The sequence below is a fragment of the Scyliorhinus torazame genome, chromosome 16 (assembly GCF_047496885.1).
Source record: "Scyliorhinus torazame isolate Kashiwa2021f chromosome 16, sScyTor2.1, whole genome shotgun sequence".
Taxonomy (NCBI): domain Eukaryota; kingdom Metazoa; phylum Chordata; class Chondrichthyes; order Carcharhiniformes; family Scyliorhinidae; genus Scyliorhinus; species Scyliorhinus torazame.
This window is the reverse complement of record NC_092722.1, coordinates 158,281,198-158,308,903: the sequence shown is the minus strand read 5'-3', so window position 1 is coordinate 158,308,903 and position 27,706 is coordinate 158,281,198. Positions and strand designations below refer to the sequence as shown.

General features: G+C 47.7%; 1 protein-coding gene across 1 annotated transcript in view; it reads right to left on the bottom strand.

Moving 5' to 3' along the window:
- LOC140392308 (scavenger receptor cysteine-rich domain-containing protein DMBT1-like) overlaps positions 1 to 27,706 on the bottom strand; it is a 107,581-nt gene that overhangs the window by 17,862 nt on the left and 62,013 nt on the right. Inside the window, exons 11-12 of the mRNA XM_072477625.1 lie at positions 21,549 to 21,566; positions 4,299 to 4,449 (exon numbers count right to left, since the gene is read on the bottom strand). Coding sequence (XP_072333726.1) covers positions 4,299 to 4,449; positions 21,549 to 21,566 — 169 coding nt within the window. The remainder of the gene's footprint in view (positions 1 to 4,298; positions 4,450 to 21,548; positions 21,567 to 27,706) is intronic.

Genomic DNA, 27,706 nt, shown 5'->3' with positions numbered 1-27,706 from the left:
CTTTGGCTCATTGGAGGAGCAATCCACCATGTCCCTCTTCCTACAGCCCTGGCAATCTTTTCACTTCAGAAAATTAACAATTCTCATTTACAGACTTTGACTGGAGCATAACTCTTGAATTCCTGGTTTGATGCTGGTAAATCTATGCTGCACTTGCTCAAAAATCAATAAATCCTTCTTAAGATCTGCTGCTTTGAACTGTTTGCAGTGCATCAGGTGTGGTCTAACCAGGACTTCATAGAGTTGCCAAGTGACTTCTATTACTTACGATATAATGGTGAGCATTCCATTAGCCTTTTAACGTATCTTTTGTTCCTATTTGCTATGTTTTAATGATCTGCACAGCTAGACTTGTCTTTCTGCTTAGTTTGATTTGATTGAACATTACACTCTGCTTGACATCAGGTGGAAAGGAATTTGCACCTCCCTTGAGGCCTTTGAACATCAGGACCTGACTTTTTCAGATGGTGGGTGATTGACTCTCAGTATTCAGAGACTTTGCACGGAATTCATCCCAACATTCCCAATGTCATTTCACTCTTAAATGAATATTGATTGGCCGTGCGTGGAAGTACCACCTTGGGATGTTGTCAGCCAATTTGATTGGCCGACAGCTCTCCAGCCCATCCAGGTATAGTGCAGCAGTGACCGGAAGAAACACAGCAGCACCGCACCTGGGACGAAGTGCAGGGAGCAAGTGTGAGTTAAGTGGCAGGGCTCCCAGGGAGGGAGGGTAGGGGATGCCTTGGGGCCTCAGAGGATACGGGGGGGGGGGGAGAGGGTGCACACGGTAAGTGCTTCATCAGAGGATAGGCCAGGCAGGAAGGATGTCCTTTCCATGAAGGGAGGGCAGCCCCAGTCAGAAGGGTGGTTTTGATGGAGGCACCCATGTTCCCGCCTGAGATGGAGGCCGTGATTTTCTCTGCTTCCCACCCTTAGCTCCCCGGCACCTGCCAAACTGAAAATTGAAGCTGGGTGGGAAATCACAAATAACACAAAGGAAGTGCTCCTATGCGACTGCTTGGAGTCAGTAGGCAACTAGACAAGTATGCCATCACTGTCACAGACTTCATCAGTAAGTGTGTTGAAGATTATATTCCAAAGAAGGAGTACAAGCATTCCCCAAACGGAAATCATGGTTTAACAGGGAGATCCAATCCCTGCTGAAGTTCAGGTCTGAGGCCTTCAAGACAGGCGATGCTGACCTATACTAGAAACCTAGGTACGACCTCTGCAAAATCATCAGGGATGCCAAGAGACAATACCAGATGAAGCTAGAGTCACAGACTAACGACACAGACTCTTGTCAGTTGTGGCAAGGTTTAAACAATATAATGGGCCCCAAAACAAAGTACAATCTCTGGCAACACAGCACACCGCTCTGATGAACTCAATACATTCTATGCTCGTTTTGAGCAGGAAGCCAACAAACTGTTGCCAACTGCCCCAACAGCCTCAGACATACCCATAACTACCGTCACAGCCTCAGAAATCAGATCAGCCTTCTTCAAAGTGAACGCACGGAGAGCAACGAGTCCTGAAGGAGTCCCTGGTCATACACTCAGATCTTGCACAGACCAACTGCCGGGTATGTTCACAGACATCTTCAACCTCTCCCTACTCCATTCCGAGGTTCCCATCTGTTATCATACCAGTGCCAAAGAAGAACCAGACAGCGTGCCTCAATTCTGGCCTTATCATTTTGAAGTGCTTCGAGAGGTTGGCCATGAGATACATCAACTCCATTCTTCCAGACTGCCTTGATCCACTGCAATTCGCATACTGACACAACCGGTCCACTGCAGACACTATCTCCCTGGCCCAACACTCTTCCCTCGAGCATCTCGACTATAAGGATGCCTACATCAGCCTCCGATTCATTAACTACAGCTCCGCCTTCCACACCATAATCCCAGTCAACTCATATCCAAACGCCAAAACCTAGGACTTGGCTCCTCCCTCTGCAATTGGATCATCGACCTCCTGACCCATAGACCATAATCAATAAGAATAAGCAACGACACCTCCTCCATGATAGTCTTCAATACAGGGGCCCCGCAAGGCTGCGTACTTAGCCCCATACTATATTCCTTACACACACATGACTGTGTGACAAAATGTGGCTCCATCGCCATCTACAAGTTTACTGATGACACAACCATAGTGCGTCGGATCTCAAACAACGATGAGTCAGAGTACAGGAGGGAGATAAAGAATCGAGTGGCATGGTGCAACGACAACAATCTCTCCCTCAATGTCAGAAAAACTAAGAAGCGGGACATTGACTTCATTGACATTGACTGTCTATATTAATGGGGCCGAGGTAGAGATGGTTGACAGCATCAAATTCCTGGGTGAACACATCACCAACAATTGGTCATGGTCCGCTCACGTCAACGCTACGATCAAGAAAGCATAACAGCACCTCGACTTCCTCAGGAAAGTAAGGAAATTCGGCTTGTCCACATTGACTCTTACCAATTTTTACAGATGTACCACAGAAAGCATCCGATCTGGCTACATCACAGCTTGCTATGGCAACTGCTCGGCTGAAGACCGTAAGAAACCTACAGGGTTGTGAACACAGCCCAGTCCATCACGCGAACCCGCATCCCATCCATTGACAATACCCACTGCCTTGGGGAAATGGGCAGCATAAGCAAAGACCCCTCCCACCAGGGTTATTCACTCATCCAACTTCTTCCAGTGGGCAGAAGATACAAAAGTCTGAGAATACACACTAACAGATTCAAAACAGCTTCTTCCCTGCTGTTACCAGACTCCTGAAAGGCCCTCCTATGGACAGAACTGATCCCTCCAAGCATCTTCTCTACTGTTGTAACACTATAATCGTATTCCTCACCCGATGTGTATGTCTATGTATTATATTATGTATTTATAATATGTCCTATATTACTCATGTATGGAACGATCTGTACGGAGATCAATACTTTTCACTGTACCTTGGTACATGCGATAATAAATCAAATCAAATATTGTATTTAAGTGGTTGACTGAACAGGATTAAATATTTGTGACTAACATTTTTTTTAATTGGTTCATGGGCTGTCGGCATCACTGGCTGTCTTACTGACCATCTCCAGCTGGAAGACCTATGGCTTGTCAGATATCAGCATCTTTCATTATCTGGATAACTCAAATCCTGATTAATTCTCTAATCTTTGAGCCAAATACTTCAGCAGGTTAACAGCTGTTTCGGTTCCAGCTGAAACATTTGGCCCAATTTTAACTCCGTGTAAGTGGATGGATTTTGATTGGCTTCATTGTGTCCAACACTGGGAAGCAGGTGTCGCCTAAAAGAGTGAAGAGAACATTTACAAAGACTTTATAAAGGAATATGTTGCAGGAATGTGAGAAGAGAAAGGGAACAAGTCTAATTGTACAGCTCTTTCAAAGCGCCACTACAGCCACAATGGGGCCAAATGTGTTGTTATTACGCCTTATATGTTGTAATGTTCTCTGCTTCTATAACACACCTTGCCAGATGGTCGATACATCACATGGGTCAGTTTCTTTCCATTCGGGAAATTTTACTTTGTAGATCGCTGTAATTGTCCTTTCTCATTGAAATAACAGAAACATTAACTCTGGGGAAGATATTAGTTTTAAAGTATTACCATAAGACCATAAGATATCAGAGCAGAATTCGGCCACTCGGCCCATCGAGTCTGCTCCACCATTCAATCCTGGCTGATATTTTTCTCATCCCCATTCTCCTGGCTTTGCCCCATGACCCCTGATCCCCTTATTAATCAAGAACCTATCGATCTCTGTCTTAAAGAAACTCAGTGATTTGGCCCCCACAACCTTCTGCGGCAAAGAGTTCCACAGATTCACAGAGAAGATATTCCTTCTCATCTCTGTTTTAAAGAGGACAGCATAGGGGTGCAGTGGTTAGCATTGCTGCCTCATGGCGCCGAGGTTCCAGACTCGATCCCGGCTCTGTCCGTGTAGAGTTTGCACATTCTCCCTGCGTTGGCATGGGTTTCGCCCACACAGCCCAAAAGATGTGCATGTTAGATGGATTGGCCATGCTAAATTTCCTCTTAATTGGAAAAAATGAATTGTGTACTCTAAAAATTTTTTTATAATCTCTGTCCCTTTAGTCTGCGATTGTGTCCTCTGGTTCTAATTTTTCCTACAAGTGGAAACATCCTCTCCACATCCACTCTGTCCAGGCCTCGCAGTATCCTGTAAGTATTCAGACTCCTTTGTGTCTATTCAGCACTAGCTGCCTCGGACAGTTACAAAGAGCAAGTGGAAATACTGTTACTTACTGAAAACCATCCAATTTCAAAGTTATTCTGTGCCGTTTGGCCACTTGAATGTACCAAATGCATTTGGCATTATTGGGATACGGTTCTGGATAATTAGGGCTGGTAAATGATCCACTTTCAGTCTCAAGCATCCCTCCACATGGTAGTCCATCTAGTTACAATGAGAAAATAAGGAAATGAGTAATGTAAAATGAGACATTGATCGTCTTTCCATAATTTTACCTCCTCACCTGAGTAATTTCACTTTTCACTGAGAAATAATTCAAAGAGCTCCCATCGCACTCTTGTCCCTCATTCAACTAGCTGATATCTATTTATCTCAGCTGAACTTTCGCACACTCCATAATTGTTGGGGACATTGCAGCAAAGCCTAACGTTGTTCATTTCAAACATCCACAAATTTGAAATCCCATTTGGGTTCACTGAATGGAGATTGGGTAAAAAAATCCTGGGGCGGGATTCTCCGACCCCCTGCCAGGTCGGAGAATCGCCGGTGGGCGGCGTGAATCCCGCCCCTGCCAGCTGCCGAGTTTTCTGGCACCGGAGATTCGGCGGGGGCAGGAATCGTGCCATGCCAGTCGGCGCCCCCCCCCCCCCCCCCCCCTCCCCCCGGCGATTCTCCGGCCTGCGATTGCCCGAAGTCCCGCTGCTGGAATGCCGGTCCCGCCGGCGTGAATTAAACCACCTCGCCTACCGGCGGGACCATGCGGCGCGAGCGGGCTCTGGGGTCCTGGGGGGGGCGTGGGGCGATCTGGCCCCGGGAGGTGCCCCCACGGTGGCCTGGCCCGTGATCAGGGCCCACCGATCCGCAGGCGGGCCTGTGCCGTGGGGGCACTCTTTCCCTTCTGCGACGGCCATAGCCCCCTGCGCATGCGCAGGAATGACGTCAGCAGCCGCTGCCGCTCCCACGCATGCACGGACTTCCACCGGCCGGCGGAGTCCCTTTGGCCCCGGCTGGGGTGGCACCAAAGGTCTTCCACGCCAGCCGGCGGGACGGCAACCACTCCGGTGCAGGCCTAGCCCCTTAAGGTGAGGGCTTGGCCCCTAAAGGTGCGGAGAAATCCGCACCTTTGGGGCGGCCCAACCCCAGAGTGGTTCACGCCACTCCATCCCGCCGGGACCCCCAGCCCCGCCGGGTAGGGGAGAATCCCGCCTCTGGTTTCTTTTATTGCAACATTGAGTATACTTTAAAAAAAACATTGACTGTCAAGTGTTTGCCAATCTGACAGTCCTGAAATTAATTCAATAAAGTTTTGCAGTGATATATTGCAAGTCTTCAATTTTTTTAATGTCCTTCCTTTGAAAACAGGGATGGTGATGTAGTTAACAGCAGCCATACAGCTCTCATGATTGAGATCAGCTAACATGGCTCTGCACTAGTAAAACAAACCAAGATATTGCAGAAAATGACTAACTATTGACCAGATTAACGCATTGAAAATGAAAACAGAAAGTGTTGGAAAAACTCAGCAGCTTTGACTTCACATGTGGAGAGAAAAAAAGAGAGAAAATGTTTTGTGACCAGTATGATTCTTCTCATGAACACTTTGTAAACTGATGTAGGTAAATAAACTTGATTGCTTAGTTTCTGAAAATATGTTTTTCTTTTCATAACTGTCTCTTCATTTGTCTCTAAACTTCCATATCCTTTACATCAAACCTCGCTTTATCATTTTGCTTAGCTTCTGCACGTCCTTGCTCTGGGAGCCTTTCTCATATTGTCTCTGTTTTACTCCATAGGATGAATTCAGACATCCTGACTGAAGTGGCGCTGTAATCACTCTCCTAATACTTTCAGATACTGCTGTGGGCAGCAACATCATTGATTTGGGCAAGGTCAGCTCAGAACAACTCCCCCACATATTTTATATGGACTGGGATTTGCAGAATGCACCATCTCTTAAAGGACTTCTGTTCCCACATCAAACTTGCTTTTTTCTTGGTGGCAGAATTTCTGCTCTTCAAAACACTGTCACTCATATATTCTGTCCAATATTAAAGTTACTTTCTTTGTCCAAACTGTTTGTCTGGGTTTTTATTGTCCTTAGGCTGCAGTTACATTGAATGTGCAAAAGAATCCCTTTCGCACTTTACAGAAAAATATGAAAATTATTGACACTTAAATCATTGTCCCTCTGATGTATTCAAGTAAAATAATCAAACCTCAAAATTCTGTACATTCATATTTTTACAGAGTGAAATGTTCTCAATATCTTTCCATGAATCACATTCAGAGACTGAGTATAGTTAATAAATAATTGAGTCACCACTGCAGCAGGGTTTTGGAGAGTTTACCATCTAACTCTGTGACAGCAACAACTCTGAATAAACTCTGCACTATGTTTATTTAAAATTTAAAACGTGGCTCCTCTATTTCCTTTTCTCTTTGCGGCAACAATAAATATATAACAGAAGAGAAATCTGGCGACGAGGATTCGGCCCATAAACAACTATCGACAAAGATTTGAGGGTCTAAAGAAAACCGTCATCAATACTTGGCTGAAAATCATCGGCAGATTTATGTCAAGTAAAATAAACAAATCTCTTCAGATCACAGAGAGGTGTCGGTGGGTGAATTGGCTGATTGCGACAGCCATTCGTGTGAAATAACGTTTTCAAAAATAATTGTGACATAGCTATGAGTTACTGGAGCATATCTTTTGAACAATTTCCATGCATACTTACTGTTTGTAATGGGAAAAGCTGCAGGGGTCACGCACATGGCACTGTAAACGGACTGCAGGAACTGGAACCTGAAAGGCTGCCAACTCTGCAACCGACTGATCGGGAACCAATTGTCCAGGAAAAGAAAGAACTGGTTTGCTTCTAGGCTTGGGGATTACTGGCTTCAGGAAATAAATGGTAGGGAGAATGGCAGAAAAAGTACAAATCCGGGAACCAGTATGGACTTTGATCTTGTCGGCTGACTATTATGACATCCAGTATCCTAAGTCGGAGCAGCACACAAATGCAGACCCTTTCTCTAGACTGCAGCTACAGGCCAAACAAAATCAAGAATCAAAAAAGAATCTGAAGAAAAGTTTGTAAATATCTTCTCTCTCATGTTGAAAATATACCGGCAACTTCATCTCAACTACAAGGTACACAAAATCGATCCAGTGGTGAGGAAGGTTAGTAAGACGGCCTCAGTATCTGAGGAGTTGCAAATCACAGAATTCTTACAGCACGGAAAGAGACCATTCAGCTCATCGGTCCCCGTAGCACTGCAGAGGAAAATCGAAGATGAGCTCAACCAATTGTAAGGTCCCAGTATCCTCCCACCAGTGCAGTTTGCAGATTGGGCATGCCAGTCAACCCAGTACGAAAACTGTATGCCTGTGCGGAGAGTGTACAATGACCGGAAACAAGGTCTCCCATCTCCACGGATAGAAGACCAATAAGCAAAGTTAGCTGGGGATCATTCCTTTTCCAAGCTTGACATGAGCTACGCCTATCTCCAGCTGGAGCTGGACGCCGATTCCAGGCGTTACGTAAACATTAATACCCACAGAGTCATGTATAAGTACACAAGATTGCCGTTTGGAGAGTCTTTGGCTTGTACAACATTTCAGAGTGTTATGGAGAGCATCCTGGAGGGTTACCACATGTGGCGGTATACTTGGCACCCAGAGTCAAGAATGGGAGCAGTTGAGCAACCTGGAAAAAGTCCTCCATCGGTTTTCCAAGATGGGCGTTTTCTATGCCAAAGAAGTTTCATACTTGGGGTATCGGGTGAATTGCGCCAGAATGTACCCGGTTGAGGAGAAGCTGAGGGTGATCAAGCAAGACCCCACTCCAGAAAACGTGACATAGTTATGGTTGTTCTTAGGTCTCGTAAACGACTACGTGTGGAATACATGGTAACACAGTGGATAGCACTGTTGCTTCACAGCTCCGGGTTCCAGGTTCGATTCCAGGCTTGGGCCACTGTCTGTGTGTAGTCTGCACGTTCTCCCTGTGTCTGCGTGAGTTTCCTCAGGGTCCCTCGGTTTTCTCCCACAAGTCCCAAAAGACATGCTGTTAGGTAATTTGGACATTCTGAATTCTCCCTCTGTGTACCCGAACAGGCGCCGGAATGGGATGTCTAGGGGCTTTTCACAGTAACTTAATTGCAGTGTTAATGTAAGCCTACTTGTGACAAGATTATTATTGCTAATTTAATCCTGGCCGAGGCACCATCTTCGCCCCACTGTAGACATTGTTGAAGAAGCACCAAGAATGAGCGTGCAGGGCGCCTCAGGGGAAGGCCTTTGACAGAGTGAAACAGCCGTTGATGTCCTCAGGGTTATTAACACATTATGACCTATCCAAGGTGACATGCGACACCTTGACTTATGGAATTGGAGCAGTATTATTCCACAGCATGTTTTCGGTGACGAAACGACAATCGCATACGCATTAAAGACTCTGGCCATTGTGGAGCGCGATTATACCCACATCAAAGAAGGTTTGGCTGTCGTATTTGCAATGAAGAAATTTCACCAATATGTATGGCTGCTAATTCACCATTGTGACAGACCACAAGCCATTGCTAGGGTGCCATCGTGTAGATGTTTACAGTTCCTCCTTTGGCTTGCCGTAATGCTTGTGTGAGGGCTACCAATTCGGCTACCTGGGCGGATTGACCCCCATTAATCCTTCCCTTTCCCTATTCTCCTGAATGGGGCCTGTGATTGTCACCCCTGCGGACTCCGGGAATGTTGTGGCTCCGCAGTGGGCCTAGGTTGGCCCTGGGGTCTACCATGCTTCTCCCAGCATGTTGCCTCCCTGTGCCCTGTCCTGTGACAGTAACTACAGCGGGGCCCGTCGTTCCTCTGCCTATCTCCTGCTTGTGGGTTCCTGCAATTTCTAGCTATGTGTCCCGGTCTGTCACACTTGTAGCAGCTGGGCCCACTCCCTCCTTCGCCTCCTTGGTAAGAGGCTCCTATCCTGTCTTGTCTTGGTTTTGCTTGGGGCATTTTCCCTTCCTGTACCCCGCTAGCCCACTCAACTAGCTCATCATAATCTAAGGAGGCTATCACTCCCATTCTCAGGATTCCCTGATGCGTTTCGGATTAACCCATCCTTAAAGGCTTGGACAAAGGCTCTGTCCACCCTCTCGGAGTTATCCTGCCCTGAGCATTCTTTATAGGTTTTAAACAATCGTTCCCCAAATTCGGATGCTCCTTCTCCCTTCTGCTGTTTTGTGTTAGTAATCTTGCTCCAATTAGTGGGAGAGTTCCCTAACACCCGCTGTATTTCAATTTTAAATTGCGCAAAGGGAACCATCTGCGCTTCTATTTCTGCCGTTAAGGGAACGGCATGGGTCCATCTTCCCCCATTATAATCCTGGGCGGCTGGAGCGGTGGTTCCACCCGCTACCAGTCTCCACTTATCCGCTGGGTAGGCTGCCCTGACCAGCTGGTGTACATCTCTGAGGTGTAGTTGGTGTCCCACCCAGAGTGTATCCAATTCCTCCCAAAACTTCAAATTTGTACTTCTGGGACTCAGTCGCCCCAGGGAGGCCATAATCTGTTGTCTCTCTCCTGGGGTGAAAGGTTTGTAATTTGCTTTTGGTTGCGCCTCAGGATTTCTGAGCATCTGGAAAGACACTGCTTGATTAGGGATAGTCAGCACGGATTTGTGAGGGGTAGGTCTTGCCTTACAAGTCTGACTGAATTCTTTGAGGAGGTGACCAAGCATGTGGATGAAGGTAAAGCAGTGGATGTAGTGTACATGGATTTTAGTAAGGCATTTGATAAGGTTCCCCATGGTAGGCTTATGCAGAAAGTAAGGAGGCATGGGATAGTGGGAAATTTGGCCAGTTGGATAACGAACTGGCTAACCGATAGAAGTCAGAGAGTGGTGGTGGATGGCAAATATTCAGCCTGGATCCCAGTTACCAGTGGCGTACCGCAGGGATCAGTTCTGGGTCCTCTGCTGTTTGTGATTTTCATTAATGACTTGGATGAGGGAGTTGAAGGGTGGGTCAGTAAATTTGCAGACGATACGAAGATTGGTGGAGTTGTGGATAATGAGGAGGGCTGTTGTCGGCTGCAAAGAGACATAGATAGGATGCAGAGCTGGGCTGAGAAGTGGCAGATGGAGTTTAACCCTGAAAAGTGTGAGGTTGTCCATTTTGGAAGGACAAATATGAATGCGGAATACAGGGTTAACGGTAGAGTTCTTGGCAATGTGGAGGAGCAGAGAGATCTTGGGGTCTATGTTCATACATCTTTGAAAGTTGCCACTCAAGTGGATAGAGCTGTGAAGAAGGCCTATGGTGTGCTCGCGTTCATTAACAGAGGGATTGAATTTAAGAGCCGTGAGGTGATGATGCAGCTGTACAAAACTTTGGTAAGGCCACATTTGGAGTACTGTGTACAGTTCTGGTCGCCTCATTTTAGGAAGGATGTGGAAGCTTTGGAAAAGGTGCAAAGAAGATTTACCAGGATGTTGCCTGGAATGGAGAGTAGGTCTTACGAGGAAAGGTTGAGGGTGCTAGGCCTTTTCTCATTAGAACGGAGAAGGATGAGGGGCAACTTGATAGAGGTTTATAAGATGATCAGGGGAATAGATAGAGTAGACACTCAGAGACCTTTTCCCCGGGTGGAACAAACCATTACATGGGGACATAAATTTAAGGTGAAAGTTGGAAGATATAGGAGGGATATCAGAGGTAGGTTCTTTACCCAGAGAGTAGTGGGGGCATGGAATGCACTGCCTGTGGAAGTAGTTGAGTCGGAAACATTAGGGACCTTCAAGCAGCTATTGGATAGGTACATGGATTACGGTAAAATGATATAGTGTAGATTTATTTGTTCTTAAGGGCAGCACGGTAGCATTGTGGATAGCACAATTGCTTCACAGCTCCCGGGTCCCAGGTTCGATTCCGGCTTGGGTCACTGTCTGTGCGGAGTCTGCACATCCTCCCCGTGTCTGCGTGGGTTTCCTCCGGGTGCTCCGGTTTCCTCCCACAGTCCAAAGATGTGCAGGTTAGGTGAATTGGCCAATGATAAATTGCCCTTAATGTCCAAAATTGCCCTTGGTGTTGGGTGGAGGTGTTGAGTTTGGGTAGGGTGCTCTTTCCAGGAGCCGGTGCAGACTCAAAGGGCCGAATGGCCTCCTTCTGCACTGTAAATTCAATGATAATCTATGATTAACCTAGGACAAAGGTTCGGCACAACATCGTGGGCCGAAGGGCCTGTTCTGTGCTGTATTTTCTATGTTCTATGTTCTATGTACCTGTTTTCTGAGGTTGCTCCGACCTTTACCTCTGGGTTCCTTGACCCTTCACCTTGAGTAAAACTCACTTGCTCCAGAATTAAAAGTTTCTGTAAGTTAACTTATATTTTAAACAGTTACCATACTTAGTCAGGAGTCCCGTTCCCCCAAATTTAAGAACCCCAAATTTAGAATCCCGTTCCCCAAATTTAAATGTAAGAACCCCAAATTTCCCCAAAGATACCTTTTCTTTAAACCGTGTCTTGTATCCGTTCTGACTGTTTTTCCAGATTCGTTGGAAATCTGACCCCGACCTCCGTGCTGTGGCCAGAAAGTCAGAAATCAGACCCGTGTTCGCAGTGCCATTTGTTGCAGGGAAAAAGTCAGTCTGAGTCAGAAGTTTGAATCGCAAGACAGGGTTTATTGTCTGAAGCTCCAGGGAGAACAGCGGGCCGGCGTTAAAAGACAGCACGGTCCACACTGAACTCAAAATACATACAGAAAGGCTTTATCTTATATAGTACAGATGTCTTACAAGTTTTGGCAGGCTTTTGGGTTCATGCATATTTACAGCTTTACCCTGCAGACATGATTAGGTTAGTTTCAGTGGGCCATTACCGGTTCCCACTTCACAGCCCATTCATTCATGATTTCATTCATTCATAGTTTTTCGCGGGCTTCCTGGTTCTGACGTCAATACCATGCATTTTAATAGGATTTATTTAGGTTCACAATAGAGCTCCCTTTAACTAGATTAAATGGTGATGGCTTTTGGGTGGCGGTTGAGATATGTTCCGGGTTTCATAACATAAGAGCATAAGAACTAGGAACAGGAGTAGGCCATCTGGCCCCTCGAGCCTGCTCCGCCATTTAATGAGATCATGGCTGATCTTTGTGGACTCAGCTCCACTCTCCGGCCCGTACACCATATCCCCGAATCCCTTTATTCTTTAGAAAGGCATCTATCTTTTTCTTAAAAATGTTTAAAGAAGGAGCCTCAACTGCTTCACTGGGGAAGGAATTCCAGAGATTCACAACCCTTTGGGTGAAGAAGTTCCTCCTACACTCCGTCCTAAATCTACCTCCCCTTATTTTGAGGCTATGCCCCCTAGTTCTGCTTTCCCCGACCAGTGGAAACAACCTGCCCGCATCTATCCTATCTATTCCTTTCATAATTTTATATGTCTCAATAAGATCCCCCCACATCCTTCTAAACTCCAATGAGTACAGTCCCATATAACGAGGTGTTGCAGGCTTTGTATTGATTGGGAATAGTTTATTGTCCTGATAGGATCTGTGTCTGTGCGTTTTAAGTGTGGTCTTTCTGTGCTACCCATCTGATTTAACCCTTTGCCTGCCTGTTTCTGGTACAGTGTCAGCCAAGATTTATGGTCTTGATCCGTTGTCCCGAATTTTCCCCTTACAGAATCAATATCTTTTGACCATAATGGATGTGTCTATGAGGTTTCCAGAGGCCATTCCAATATGCAATATTACAGCTAAAAATATTGTGGAGGAGTGTTAGAAATCTAACTTTTAATATATACTAAGTTTAAAGGAAGGAATGGTTCAGAATTAAAATGGTTTATTAAAATGGTTTATTAAGCTCACACAGTTCAAATATAACAGTGAGAACTGCAGAATAGCATGAGAATGATCAGATTAAAACAGGCCAGACACATTTGGTTAGTATGAAAATCTGTGCAGTGTTCCTAGTCCAGTTTTCATGGCAACTGATAAAGTTTGGTGGGAACTAAATATCTCAGTCGCAACATATCAAAATTTGATGGACAGACATTTCAATCGAATTGAATGAACTATAATTATTAAGACCCAATCATAGCCAGAAAGTGGACAGAACATTGATGATAGCAATTACCTTAAAGCTAGGTGCCGGTTTTAAACAATTCATCCCGGAATCATCTTACTTAATTTCTTTAACTATTTCCTGTGCTTTGCTTTGAAAGCCATTTTGTTTATTTCCAAATTCTCTCTATTGAGTATTTTGATTTGAAGAAATTATCAAGAACTGTAAGCTGTATTGAATTCAACTCAGTCATCTGTGTTTGCTTGGACAAAACTAACTTTCTAAAACTCTGTATTTGCAAGCAAACTGACCTGATCAAGAGACATTTTAAAACCGACTGAATAAAGCTACAATTTACTCCACACATGAAGCTCAGTTTTATGTTCTGTTGAGTAATATATGAGTGCGGCGACACATAAAATAGATTAACCAAGTACAGATCTATCAAGGAGTTACTTAAATTCTTTACTAGACTTCTGTTGGACTACCAACAGAAATACAATCGGATCAAGAATCAAATTTTACCTCAAGGTTATTCAAGGAAGCTATGGATAGCTTAGGAGTAAAACTGCGTATCAACTGCGTACAATCCAGAAATCACAGGGAGCGTTAGAACGGTGGCATCAGATGTTTAAGACAATGATGAAGGCTTATTGCCAAGATTATCCAGAGGATTCGGATAAAGGAATTCCATTTGCATTGTTTGCAATTAGGGATGCACCTAATGAGTCAACCAAATTCAGTCCTTTTGAACAAATTTTTGGTCATGAGGTAAGAGGACCACTTTAATTGATTAAGGAAAAATTGCTGAGTGAGCAGTCTGAAATTACATTATTGCATTTTGTGTCAAATTTTAGGGAACGATTAAATAGAGCAGGTAAATTGCTAGACAACATTTAAAAATTGCACAGCATGTGATGAAAATGGCACAGCATGTGATGAAACGGGTAGCAGACAAGAAAACAAAAGTTTGTAGTTTTGCCAGTGGAGATAAAGTTTTAATATTGTTACCAGTGGTAGGTGAACCTTTAAAAGCAAGGTTTTGTGGACCTTATCAGATTGAAAGGAAATTAAGTGGGGTGAATTATGTGGTAAAAACGCCAGGCAAAAGGAAAACTCACCGAGTGTGTCATGTGAATATGCTTAAAAGGTACTTTGAAAAGGAAGGAGAGCAAAAGGAGGGGTTTTTAATGATTCTAACTCAAAGTGAAGAACCAAATCCAGATGACTCTGAATTTGACATTCCTCAAATTAAATTGGATAACGAGGATGTTCTTAAAAATTGGGATAAATTGTTGAGTTACCTTCCAGAGGAAAAGCAAACTGACCTGAAAGAGTTATTAATATCACATGGGCAAGTTTGTGGAGATAAATTGGGACGTACTAAAATGGCTATACATGATGTAGATGTGGGAAATGCTGTTCCAATTAAACAACATCTATATAGACTTAGCCCTTTAAAATTGGTACAGGTTCAAAAAGAAATTGAAAGTATGCTTAAAAATGGCATAATTGAAGTGGATTGCAGCCAATGGAGCTCACCCATAGTGATGGTACCGAAACCGGATGGTACCCAACGATTGTGTGTGGACGATAGAAGGTTAATGAAGTTACAAGAACAGACTCTTATCCTATCCCATGCTTGGAGGACTGCATTGAGAAGGTGGGGCAATCAGCTTTTATCTCCAAACTGGATTTACTTAAATGTTATCTGGCAGGTACTTTTATCCGAAAGGGCAAAGGGGATTTCAGCTTTTGTGACTCCAGATGGTATATATTAATTCAAAGTTATGTCATTTGGCATGAAAAATGCCCCAACCACATTTCAACAGTTAACTAACAAAGTTGTTTCAGGATTACCCAATTGTGCGGTATACATAGACGATCTGGTGATTTTAGTCAGACATGGAAAGAACATTTGAATCTTCTGATGGAGTTATTTGATCAACTTCAGGAGGTGGGTTTAGTGGTAAACGTAGCCAAATATGAATTTGGAAAAGCCCAAGTCACGTTCCTTGGGCATACAATTGAGCAGGGGTGAATGGTCCCATGGGTTGTGAAACCAAAAGTTATTGGGGAGTTTCCAATACCCTCAACAGAAAGGGAAATAATGCGATTTCTTGGAATGAGTGGATTTTACCGAAAATGTGTACCGAATGTTCGCAGCGTGCTTGCTCCACGACAGACTTGCTGAAGAAGCATATCAATTAACCACGGCTCCTGTGTTGGCCACCCCAAATTACACAAAACCATTCAAAGTGGCTATCGATGCGAGTGATGTGGACATAGGTGCTGTGCTCTTGCAACAAGACGACGATGGAATAGAGCGACCTATTGGATATTTTTCCAAGAAATTGAACGATCACCACAGGAAGTATTCAACAATTGAAAAGGAGATTTTGAGCTTGGTGCTGGCTTTGCACAGTTTTAACATTTATGTTATCAGCAATTCGTCTGAAACAATTACATATACTGATCATAATCCATTGACGATTCTGGAGCGGTTCAGGAATAAAAATGCCAGACTGTTTTGATGGAGTTTATTGTTACGGCCATTTCATTTGAGAATTATACATGTGGCATGACGAGAAAATGTGATAGCCGATGCTTCGTCACAAATGTGATGAAGAGAAGCAGGTTCGATGGGGGAAGAAGAAGAACTAAAATGGATCGTATGATTATCAATGGGTGCCTGTTTTGTTTTTGTTTAAAAAATGTATATTTATTGTCAATTGTTCTCAATGGAAAAGTGAAAAGGTGAAAAATGAAACCATCTTTGAAGTTGATAGTTTTTTTTTTCTTGGGGGAGGTGTCATGGGCGTGTACCTTTGAGAAATGTTTTTACCTTATCATATGGCTTCAGTGAGGTCATTATGTGGGTGGAGCTGGGCTGTGGCTCTAGGAGTTGGGTTTACTTTTGCTTTGAGTTTGAATTGGTTTTGTTCTGCACAGGTTGAAAGAAGGTTTTTTTCTCTATCAGCATTTCAAAAGCTATTTCCAAACTGCTTGATAACTTGAAAAGAAATAACTGTTTTCTGGAAGGAATTCAAACCTGCTGTTTTGGAAAGGAAACAAGAGCATCCATACTGGGCCTTGAGTGCTCTGTGCTTGTTTATGGGATCTTGTTATTAAATTGGAACAGCAAAAGGGGGAATTTATCAAGGGTTATACATTGAGTACTGTAGCTGTGTGGGGTATTTATATTGGTAGATGATAAAAATGCTTACTGTGTGTGTTTATAAACATATTAACTAAATTTCCATAACCAGGATTGCCACGCTGCTCAGCCTGCTCCACCAACTGCTGAAGAGGGGACAGAAATGGAGTTGGGACCCCTGCACGACAAGGTTTTTCAAGAGGTGAAGCGGTGTCTCTCATCAGATGAATTGCTGACCCACTCTGACCTGAACAAACCACTGCTCCTCGCCATATGGCGTTGGCAGTCGGAGCGACTAATATACCTTTGCGTCCCACACACCCGCGGACGCTGAACGGAGCTACTCACAGGTAGAAAAGGAAGGTAAAAAGCAGTACATTTATGAATGTGCATTCAGTTTATTCTGACCACAAGTGCCTGTTGGGGTTATTCAAGGAAGATTGGGTGATTCCACTGATAGCATCTCTGTGGGTTCAGTGGTGGGCCCTGCTTCCGTCCACCTATGAGAATACTTTACAGCATCACCCGGGCACAAGAGTCCCGCACGCAGATGCTATCGGTGAAATCCCCACTATCCGTGCTCCCCATTACAGGGTGCTGCTGGTCCTGGGTTGGCGGTATCAGCCGATCATGTCCATTGGATGAAGGATGATGATAACCCGCTCTGTGATGAGGTCTAATGCTCAACATCTGACTCCTGCCCCCAGTAGCACATTCCTCCATCCGCCCGGGTGATCCCTGCATGCGCGCTGGCTATTCCACTCATAGTTTAATCAAAACCCTGGGGTAGTGGGGTTATGGACAGAGTCCGGGAGATGTGCATGGGGCGGGGTACCGGAGCGGTGTGCAGTGGTTGGTCACTCATCGGGTAGGCCCTACCACAGGGCATCCCACATATCTGTTCCCTACTGCTTCCGACTGCCCAGGGAGCACTGGCCCATGACCACCTCTAATACCCGCGCCCACATCACCGGCTTCCCGACCACCCCTTCTCCTCTGCCCCACCCTCTGTACCCAGCCGACCCATCCCTCCCACCTTTCAGACAGAGGACCGAGATTAGACCATCAGTGAACAGATGTTTCTTGTTATCCATACAAGTATTGTGCCCTAGCCCCTATTGCTAACATACATGCTTCACCCTTGCCAACTTAACTGGTGTCTAACTTTTTAACCTTTCGTGCCCTAACGCTCTTTCTAGTGGGTTCCCCAGGCGGTACATCGGAAGTGGAGGTGGCCAACTGCGTATCGCGCCCTGTGATCTGGGTCCCCTTTGGCTTCCGTCCTCTGGAGCGATTGGGCCCGGTGGTGCCAGACAGTCTTCCGGCTGTCACAGGTTGGGTGTTGCCACCCTGTTTTGCCCGCTGCCCATTGGATGTGCCAGGTCAAGTGGGGCGAGGGGGGGGGGTGGGATTCAGAGGTGCTGTGGTGTTCCGGCACCTCCCCCGTGGGTGTCATTGACATGGGCCCCATCGCCCTTTCCTCCCTCGAAGGCCCTCGGGTAACTCCTTGGGACGGGTTGTGGCCAGAACGAATTCCTGAGGAGACATGTCCATCTGGGACGGCGCCACGTCACTCAGTGACTGTGCCAGTTCAACCAGCACCCAGCCAATGTCCTCGACACTCGCAGCCATGACTCGTAGTGGCTGCATCAGGTTCTGGAGAGCCGCCACAATGTCCATGTTGCTCTGGTACTTGACTGCCTGTAATATGGCCGCCCTGTCCTGTGCATCGACCGCCGCCCGCACAGAGTGTCCCAGACCTTGGACAACTTGACCCATGCCTGATACTTTTGCACCTAGTGCTTCCTCTATGGATGCCACCCGTGAGGTGTAGGCCTGGGTGGAATGCATTTGCGGCACCGCCTCTGCCCCTACAGGTGGTTGTACTCCTCCAACTGCACCTCCAGCACTGGATGGTTGCTGACACCCCTGCTCTAGTCCCCGACTCTGCCCTTGCATCTCCAACATTCATGAGATCACCCTTTCCAGAAGCCTGAGACCTATCTGGACGACAGGGGTCGGGCCACCCTCTGACCGTCCGCCCCCTCAGGGGTTCCTATCTCCACTGATGTACTGCTGCATGTGTGTGGTGTGCACCAAATTGTGCCCCAGGAGCCTCTTCACTAAAGTGCCGAGGTGAGTGTTTCTGGAGGTGGAGGATGCTGGCGGTGAAAAATCGGTGACGTCCCCAGACATGTGCTCTGGGGTTTCGCGGGGTTGCAGCAGGGGGTCGGATCACCAACAGGTCCCACCTCATTACCAGATGAGTCCCAGAGTTGCGGCAGAGATGCGCGGGACCCCAGATGGACCCGCCTCATCTAAAAGACCAGATGTATGGTTAGATCACGGGTAGGCATGATGCAGGGAGGTGCGGTGAATGAGACACACATGGCACAGGGGCTTCACAATTCTTTGGGGGCTCACTTGCATCTCTGATGCCAACCACTGTCTCGGCGACTGCCTGCTCTCCAACCCCGCCGACCAGGTCTAATGCCCTCTGCTCTGCGACGGTGAGGGGCCGCAGGTTTAGCGGGCCACATCCGGTCTTCTCTGGCTCCCTGCGGGTGTGGGACGCTTGCTGGGGACCACCTGGGAGGGGGTATGGGGAGTGTGGGATAGGGGTTGGTACCATGGGTACGGTGCTGTTGACTCACCCTTGCTGCCCTGGGGAGGTTGTGCAGCTTCTTCCTGCACTGTTGCCAATTCTGGCAGTGGGGCCCACAGCGCTCACAGCCTCTGCCACCTGTACCCAGGCTCTGTTGACATCTGTGGGTGGCAGTCACATTTCCACCCGGAGGATCTAGGTGTCCAGCCTCTCCTCAATGGCAAACAGCAGTGTCTCCAGCTCTGCATCGACAAATCTTGGGACTGCTCTCCATGGTGGTATCTTCTTGGCTGCAATGAGTGTGTGGGAATGGAGTGCATCTAGGAATATTTAACACCTAGTCCTGCCCTGACTTGAACAAAGACTCTGTGCTAATCAAATCAGGGGCAGAATTCTCTGTTTCTGAGACTAAGGGCTGGATTCTCCGATTTTGAGGCTATGGCCAGAGGAAGTGTCTAGTTTTACGATGAAAAGGTCGGCACCTCCCACGCACCGATGCTGCGCCCGTTAGAGTGCTGGCGGCCGTGCCATGTAAAACCCCCGGCGTTCCCAACAGAAATGGACGGAGCGTTGTCGGGTCCGTGGCCGCTCATGCACATGGTAACTGCCTGCAGTGGTTCGTGCCATACAACATGGCGCTGGCCGCGTGCTGACCCGGCCTGCCAGCTATTGCCCCCCTGTAACACCCCTCGCCCACCAGTCCTCTCAGCCCACGCTGAAGCCCCTCTCGGCCAGCGGAACGGCTCCCCACTCCGACAGTGGCAGCGCTGGACACAATCTGCAGCCGCCATGCAGGATTGACGAAAATCCAGAGCATACGCAGTTGCGAAGTCAGCACATCGGATGCGGAGCATTGGGGAAGGGCCTTCAGGTGATGTCCTGAGGCGCTCCCAACGGCATGCGGCGTACTCACCGATTATGCCATTTTGGAGCGGGCGGAGGAGCATCTGAAAACAGGTGCCACCATCGGCATCAAAAAGGATCCTCCGCCTGATCGCTGAATCCGATTTAGTCATCGGCAAGCGGAAAATCCCACCCTACGCGCTGACGCCAATGGAGAATCTGTGGACTTTCACGACGGAAAAATTGGCGCCGCACCTGCACCGATTCTGCTATTATTAAGGGGCTAGCATCAGTGAACACAGTCGATTCTAATGAAAAACGGTGCGGGATTCACCTGGTCCGTATTGACACTTAGGAGGCTGACAAGCTGCAGCTGCACATACACATTACACTCCCCACACACACTTATCCCAGCCAAAAAGATGGCACTGGATGTGCTGAAGCGGGCCCATACAGCTCATGGATCATCTGGGATGAGTGGGCACCCAGGAAGATACCTTGGGTGGGGGGACCTATACTATCCCTGGCACCAGCTTTAAAGTGGGCTGTTAGCGGTGTGCGCAGCTGCATGGCTACCGCAATGGTGCTCCGTGCCCATCCCCCCGGACACCACAGCCCACCTCCTGGCGACCCCCTGCTACTCCCCACAGCCGTGGCAGAAGCCACCCAGCTAGCGGCACAACTGTCAGCAAATTATGGTGAAATTGGACACCTTTCATACCCCATCTCGCTCCCTCAGCAGCCGGTTTCACGATTTTTAAATGCAGATGTGAACCGTGCCGTCGGGAACTCGGCCCTTTGGAGGCAGAGAATCGCGGAGGCCCTGGAGAGTTACAGGTCGGGCCCGCTAATGATATACATGTGTCTACTGTACGTGCAGAGTGAAACACTTTGACGCTGTTTTCGAGGTGATGGAGAATCGCGATCTGACATCAAATCCATGCCTGTCGCGATTTTGCAGTCGGATGTTATTCTCCGCCCAATTGCATTTCCAGGTTTCAGCATCAGCTAACGGAAACTCCCGCCCCATATTTCCAAGTGCCAATCTGCACATGTAACTCACTAATCTTATTTACCACATTCTGTTCATTCACATACATGGACATACTAATTATTGTTTAATTATTTTCTCCCAAATCCATCCCCTCACATTCTCCAGGCTGAGTTCCTTTTGCTACTTTTCAGAACACCCAACGAATCAGTTGATACATTTTTGCAATGTGCAGCCTTTTCCCACACTAGCAACTACATGACCAATTTTTGTGTCACCTGCAAACTTCTCAATCATGACAACTATACTTAAGCCTAAATCATTGCCATACCTAGAAAAACAAAGGAGCCAACACTAAGCTTTTAAGACCCGCAATGGAAAATGCTCTCCTCTCACAAAAAAACTCATTTACCATCACCCTCTGTTTCCAGCCACTGAGCCAATTTTGGATCCACCCTTTGCCTTTATATCCCAAGAACTGTTACAGTCTTGACCAGTCCGCCATGTGGAACCTTGTCAAAAGCCTTGTTAAAATCCTTGCAAACAACATGAAACATAATTCACTCATTCCCTTGTTACCTCCTCAAAAATTTCAAACCTTAATTGGAAACAACATTAAAACTGAAAATTTTGTAAGTACTCACCAGGCCCAACTGTGGTAACTGTGGAGAGAGAAAAACAGTGAAAGTGCTTCAGATCATGACCTTTCATCAGGATTGTGTGGTCATTTAAATTCATTCTTAAAGACCCATGGTGGTGTCCACTGGTGCCAGTGTTCTTCCAGAAACAAAGGCATCACCGGCCATCACCAATTTCTCTTGCTTTTCTCCCCAAAACTCATCACTGGGACCAACCTGACAGGCCCGAATAACCCCAGGCCCCACATGTCTGTTCACGAGGTCACTTCCCATGCACTGCATTCTCCAGGTGCAAATGTACTGGAGACTGTACATTTGGTACTGCTGTGGCTCTGAGTTACTGTGGTACTCTGTTTGGCTCACAGCTCCTGGGGGTGGGTCGCCCTCCTTAACACGAACCACAGCCCTGGCTGACAGGATGGTAGCCTGCATACTCTAGGCTGTTAAATTGCTGTCACCTCTACTTTCAAACCCTGTTCTATTGGTAATTCCAGTCCTTGCCATCCATGTAACTCTCAGCTTTGTCTATACAATTTAGTGATTGCAGCTTCTGCTCAAGCTTCGAATCCCGGATCTCGAGCTCCTCTTTCTGACATCAATTTCTTGGTGGTTGTTTAGGACATAATGGGCGGCCAAGCGTGTACGTGCGGAGTGAAACGCTTTGAGTGGGAGTGTGACGCAGCTAGTAGACACCAGGAGAAGCCTCCCGCAGGCCTCCCGGCAGCAGGACGCTTCGTGGGAGGTATCCGCTTCTGGATCCCGCAAAGTGGTGCAATAAATATTTGCACTTACAATAGGCGGGACCAAACTGCGCACACTTAAATGGGTTTGAAACCAGTTACCGTTTCCAAGGGGGGGGGAGGGGGGGTCCCCAACTCACCTCACCATCCTCCTTTTATCCTTTCATTAACACGGCCAAAGACACATCGGGTGGGCTTAGCACGTGCCTTTATGGCCAGTGGCAGAGCTCTCCAGGGCCACCTATGTGGGGGTGGCAGCTTCCAAAGCCTCCACCCACCGTCTCCATGGCCCCCTCAACATTTCAGCTGCTCACCTGGCAGTTGGGGGTCATATGCTATTCCACCGTGACCAGTGAGGCGTGCGATGGCCGTGGTCGCCGTTCCATCGACCATTGTGGCCATCTGAAATATGTATGACAAGGTGTAGAAGCCAGGTGTTTCTAATACAACTAGTATAGGTAAAAGATAGCTGTTTAAGCATAAATATTAAGCCCCAGTTTTAAATACCCTTTTAAAAATGAGAATTTCAGCACCCATAACCTCAGGTCATCTCAAAACATATAGCTTCAATAGATACATGAAACAGCATAATTCCATCATCGATTAAAACAGCACAGTTGCAAGACAATTTGACACTATGCTTGTGTTGCTGTCAAGGACAAGGGCTGAATTCCATGGCAACGAGTTGACAAGAGTCTAGTAACTAAAGCTCTATTGATCTCTTTTCAGGCCATTAGTGATTACAGCGTGAACCACATTCCATAGTTTATAAGGCCGAAACATTTTAATGGATAAAACATTGAATCAAATATATATTTGATTCCAACTTTCTCGACATGAAGTCTCCATTGTTACATTAGCCAGGTTTTTGCTGGTAAAGATTACAGAATATCACATTCCATAACATGCAAACATGTAACAATTAAAAAACTAATGTTGCACATTGAAGATGGACGGCTTGCCGTCAAATCAAATGTGTTTGAGTCTAACCCAAACCAATTAGGATTATATTGGGGTGTGATTAGATGACTTAAGACAGATATGAAAGGGTATAACTGAAAAGATTCCCCCCGCCATTCTGTAGTGATGTAGTGTTTTAGTGTGTTTCTGTAGTAGTGTTTAGGGAGCTGTCTGCCTCAGCAAAAAGATTTGATTCTTCTGAAAGCTTCTAATTGTCTACGAATTGCCTTTTAAATTACTTTCAAATTGTAATCAATAGAAGAAAAATAAAACAATTCTTATTGGCACCTGAGAAGTTTTCACTGCAAATTTCTGCTGAGTTCCAGTAATCGCAAAGTGCTGCTGGTAACCTAATAGTAGGAATACTATAAATTCCTTCAACTTTACAGGCAAATATTACTAGATCTAACAACTCGGCGCAGTCCAAAAATATTAAAGACCTTACACAAGGCTGTGTTCTTTCTCCGTGCTTTTAGGGTCTTTTGGTCGGAGGATAGCGTATGGTGCCTTGCATGTGAGGGGGTGGGGCACATCCGCTGAAATTGCCCAAACTCTGCATCTTGCACCCCTCTCCATTCATTAACCTGAAAGCTGTCCCCTCACTCAGCTGTTGGAGTGGAGAGGGGGGAGCCTCCGCACAACCAAATGCCAAAAAAGACAGAGGTCACACCCAAAGTCCACGTGCCCTTGGATACCGTCTCGGGTGCCATTCCTCCACCTCATCCTGCCGTCACCCACCAACCTCGTCAGCCCGTCGGCAGGTATGATGCCCAGCGACACCACTACGCGGGCCACAGAGGGCGGCAGCGGGGAGGCATGCGCACCCAAGCCAGAGGGCACCTTGCCCCGGCCACAACTCCGGGGCCTGGGCATCAAGAGGGGGGACAGAGAGGAGGAGCCCTCTGCAGTGGGGGGTCCCCGGCATGTGACCCCACCCCACCGCAAACGGGCCATGCAAAGAGGGAGGGGGAGTGAGACATTGTTTCCTCTCCCCTCCCAGCGAGGGTGGATGTCAGCAAAATACATTCCCCTCGACTTAATGCCCAACCCCAGCAAGCAAAAGCCCCAAATGAAGGGCAAAATGCCCCTGAGCGGTCACTTCCCCTTGAGCGGAACGGTCCGCGGCCAGGCACGAACAGGGCCCACGAGGGCTTGTTCCACCTGCTGCAGTATTGCACCCAGGATTCGTTTATTTCCTTTATGCCGGGGGCCAATTCTTTTTGGGTTGTGGGTAGGTGGTGGAGAAGGAGGGAACCTCGCAACTAGTTGGAGCATCAGGTCGGGATCTTCGACTTGGTGAACGTCTGGGCAGCACGGTAGCATAGTGGTTACCACAATTGCTTCACAGCTCCAGGGTCCCAGGTTGGATTCCCGGCTTGGGTCACTGTCTGTGCGGACTCTGCACGTTCTCCCCGTGTGTACGTGGGTTTCCTCCGGGTGCTCCGGTTTCCTCCCACAGTCCAAAGATGTGCAGTTTCGGAGGATTGGCCATGCAAAATTGCCCTTAGTGTTGGGTGGGGTTACTGGGTTATGGGATAGGGTGGAGGTGCGGGCTTGGGTAGGGTGCTCTTTCAAAGAGCCGGTGCAGACCCGATGGGCCGAATGGCCTCCTTCTGCACTATAAATTCTATGATCCGATGAACTCTCCTTCCTGACTCCAGCATGTTCACCTTTGTGAGGCCTGGGGCCGGAGTGTCCAGAATCAACCGCCTTTACATTTCAACGGTGTACTTGTCCAGCTTTCCGGCAACTTCTGTGCGGCAGGTGCCGTGCTCGGACCACTGCCTGATGTTGGAGGGACTCGCCCCGTCCCGCACTGAGACACGGTCCACGTACTGGCACTTGAACAACTTGTTGCTGGGGGATGAGCAGTTCCTGGACTCATTCCATCACTTCTGGGCCAGCTGGAGAAGGAACCTGTGAAGCTTCCCCTTCTTGAGGCTCTGGTGGGATGTAAGCAAGACTCACTTCCATGCCTTCTCTCAGGGGTGCACAAGGGGGTTGACAGCGAGGCGGAAATCCAGGATTGATCATTGGAAAAAGAAGTACTCAACCTGGAGTCATGTCTCACTCAGCTCAATGTGAACCCGGACCTATGGTGGGTAAACAGAAAGAAGAAGGGTGTGCTGCGGTACCTGCAACTTGTCAGGTCTCACAGCGCATACGTGTGGTCGCGGATCTGTCTCCTCACAAACATGGAACACGGCTCCCTTCTTCTACTTGCTGGAAAAAAGGTGCAGGTTCTGTCAGCAGCTCCTTAACCTGCTTGCCAATGATGGTGATGCTCGATCAATGATTCCAGAAGCGAGATTGGATGACAATTGAAGGCTTTATTGGACTAGATGTTTCCCCCAGCAGCGCAGGTACAGAATGCAGCAGCTAGGGAGACACAGACTCTTATACTCTGCTTTACTGGGTGGAACCAGCAGGCAGGCTTCACCAATGATCTTACTGTTTCAGGTACCGCCCACACCAATGATCTTACAGCATCAACTTAGGTACCGTAATACCCCTAATACCGACTACCACATTCACCCCCTGTTAAAAATAAGAGTCCGGCGGAGTTGGTGGTCTCGCGTTATACAGTGGTAGAGGTTATGGTGGTACCCGCCGGTGGTACAGTATTTTGCCTTATTACATGTCACAATTATTTACAGTATTCATTTCCATGTATCTATCAAAATAAGCAATTAGTCAATCGGGGGCCCTGGTCATCCTCTGTGATCGTCGCAGTTTCGGCAGTGATGCAGGCGCCGGCTTGGGCATCCGTGACTCCGAGGACGTGACTTTGCCTTCTTCGGTAGCTTCATCACCCCTGGGTGGGACCAGTGGAAGAACCGATCCACCTGGGAAGGGGCAGCCGTGGGGTGCGCCGGTGGGAGGGATGGTGGGGTTGGTGCGGGGGTGTGCGTGGGGGGGGGATCCAGCGGACGCCAGGTCCCGTAGGGAGACCGTATCCTGCCGGCGGTCAGGGTACGCCACGTAGGCGTACTGAGGTTTAGCGTGAAAGAGGTGGACCCCTCGACCAATGGGTCCGACTTATGCGCCCGCAGGTGTTTGCATAACAGAAGCTGCCAGCCAGGTTGGGAGCGAGGTCCCGGAGGAGGACTTCCTAGGGAAGACAAGGAGACGTTCATGAGGTGTTTCGTTGGTCGTGGTACACAGCAGTGATCAGATGGAATGGAATGCATCGGGAAGGACCTCCTGCCAGCGCCAGACTGGGAGATTCCTGGACCGTAGGGCCAGCAGGACGGTCTTCCAGACCGTTCCGTTCTCCCTCTCTACCTGTCCGTTTCCCCGGGGGTTATAACTGGTTGTCCTGCTTGAGGCAATGCTCTTGCTGAGCAGGAATTGACGCAGTTCGTCACTCATGAAGGAGGACCCCCTATCACTGTGTATGGAGGCGGGGAAACCGAACAGGGTAAAGATACTGTGGAGGGCTTTTATGACGGTGGCTGCGGTCATGTCGGGACAGGGGATGGCGAATGGGAACGGGGAGTACTCATCAATCACGTTCAGGAAGTACAGTGGAGGGGAGGGGCCCTTTGAAGTCCATACTGAGGTGTTCAAAGGGACGTGAAGCATTTACCACGTGCGCTTTCTCTGGCCTGTAGAAGTGTGGCTTGCACTCCGCGCAGATTTGGCAGTTCCTGGTGGCGGTCCTGACCTCCTTGATGGAGTAGGGCAGGTTGTGGGTCTTGATAAAATGGAAGAATCGAGTGAACCCCGGGTCGCAGAGGTCTTCATGGAGGGCCCGGAGTCGGTCAACTTGTGCGTTGGCACATGTGCCGCGGGATAGGGCATCAGGAGGCTTTTAGCTTCCCGGGACGATACAAGATCTCATAGTTGTAGGTGGAGAGCTCGATCCTCCACCGTAAGATCTTATTGTTCTTTATCTTGCCCTGCTGTGCATTATCGAACTTGAAAGCTACCGACCATTGGTCAGTGAGGAGCGTGAATCTCCTGCCAGCCAGGTAGTGCCTCCAGTGCCGCACAGCTTCTACTATGGCCTGGGCCTCCTTTTCCACGGAGGAATGGTGGATTTCTGAAGCATGGAGGAGGTAAGAAGTAAGAAGAAGGCCACGGGCCTGCCCGCTTGGTTGAATGTGGCCGCCAGGGCTACGTCGGACGTGTTGCTCTCGACTTGGAAGGGAAGGGATTCATCAATTGAGTGCATCGTGGCCTTTGCGATGTCCACCTTGATGCGGCTGAAGGCCTGGTGGGCCTCTGCCGACAGGGGGAAAACCGTGGATTGGATTAGTGGGCGGGCCTTATCCGCATAACTGGGGACCCACTGGGCGTAATATGAAAAAAATCCCAGGCAGCGTTTCAGGGCCTTGGAGCAGTGGGGAAGGGTAAACTCCATGAGGGGGCGCATGCGTTCGGGATCTGGGCCTATGACTCCATCATGCACTATGTAGCCGAGGATGGCTAGACAGTCGATACTGAACACACATTTGTCCT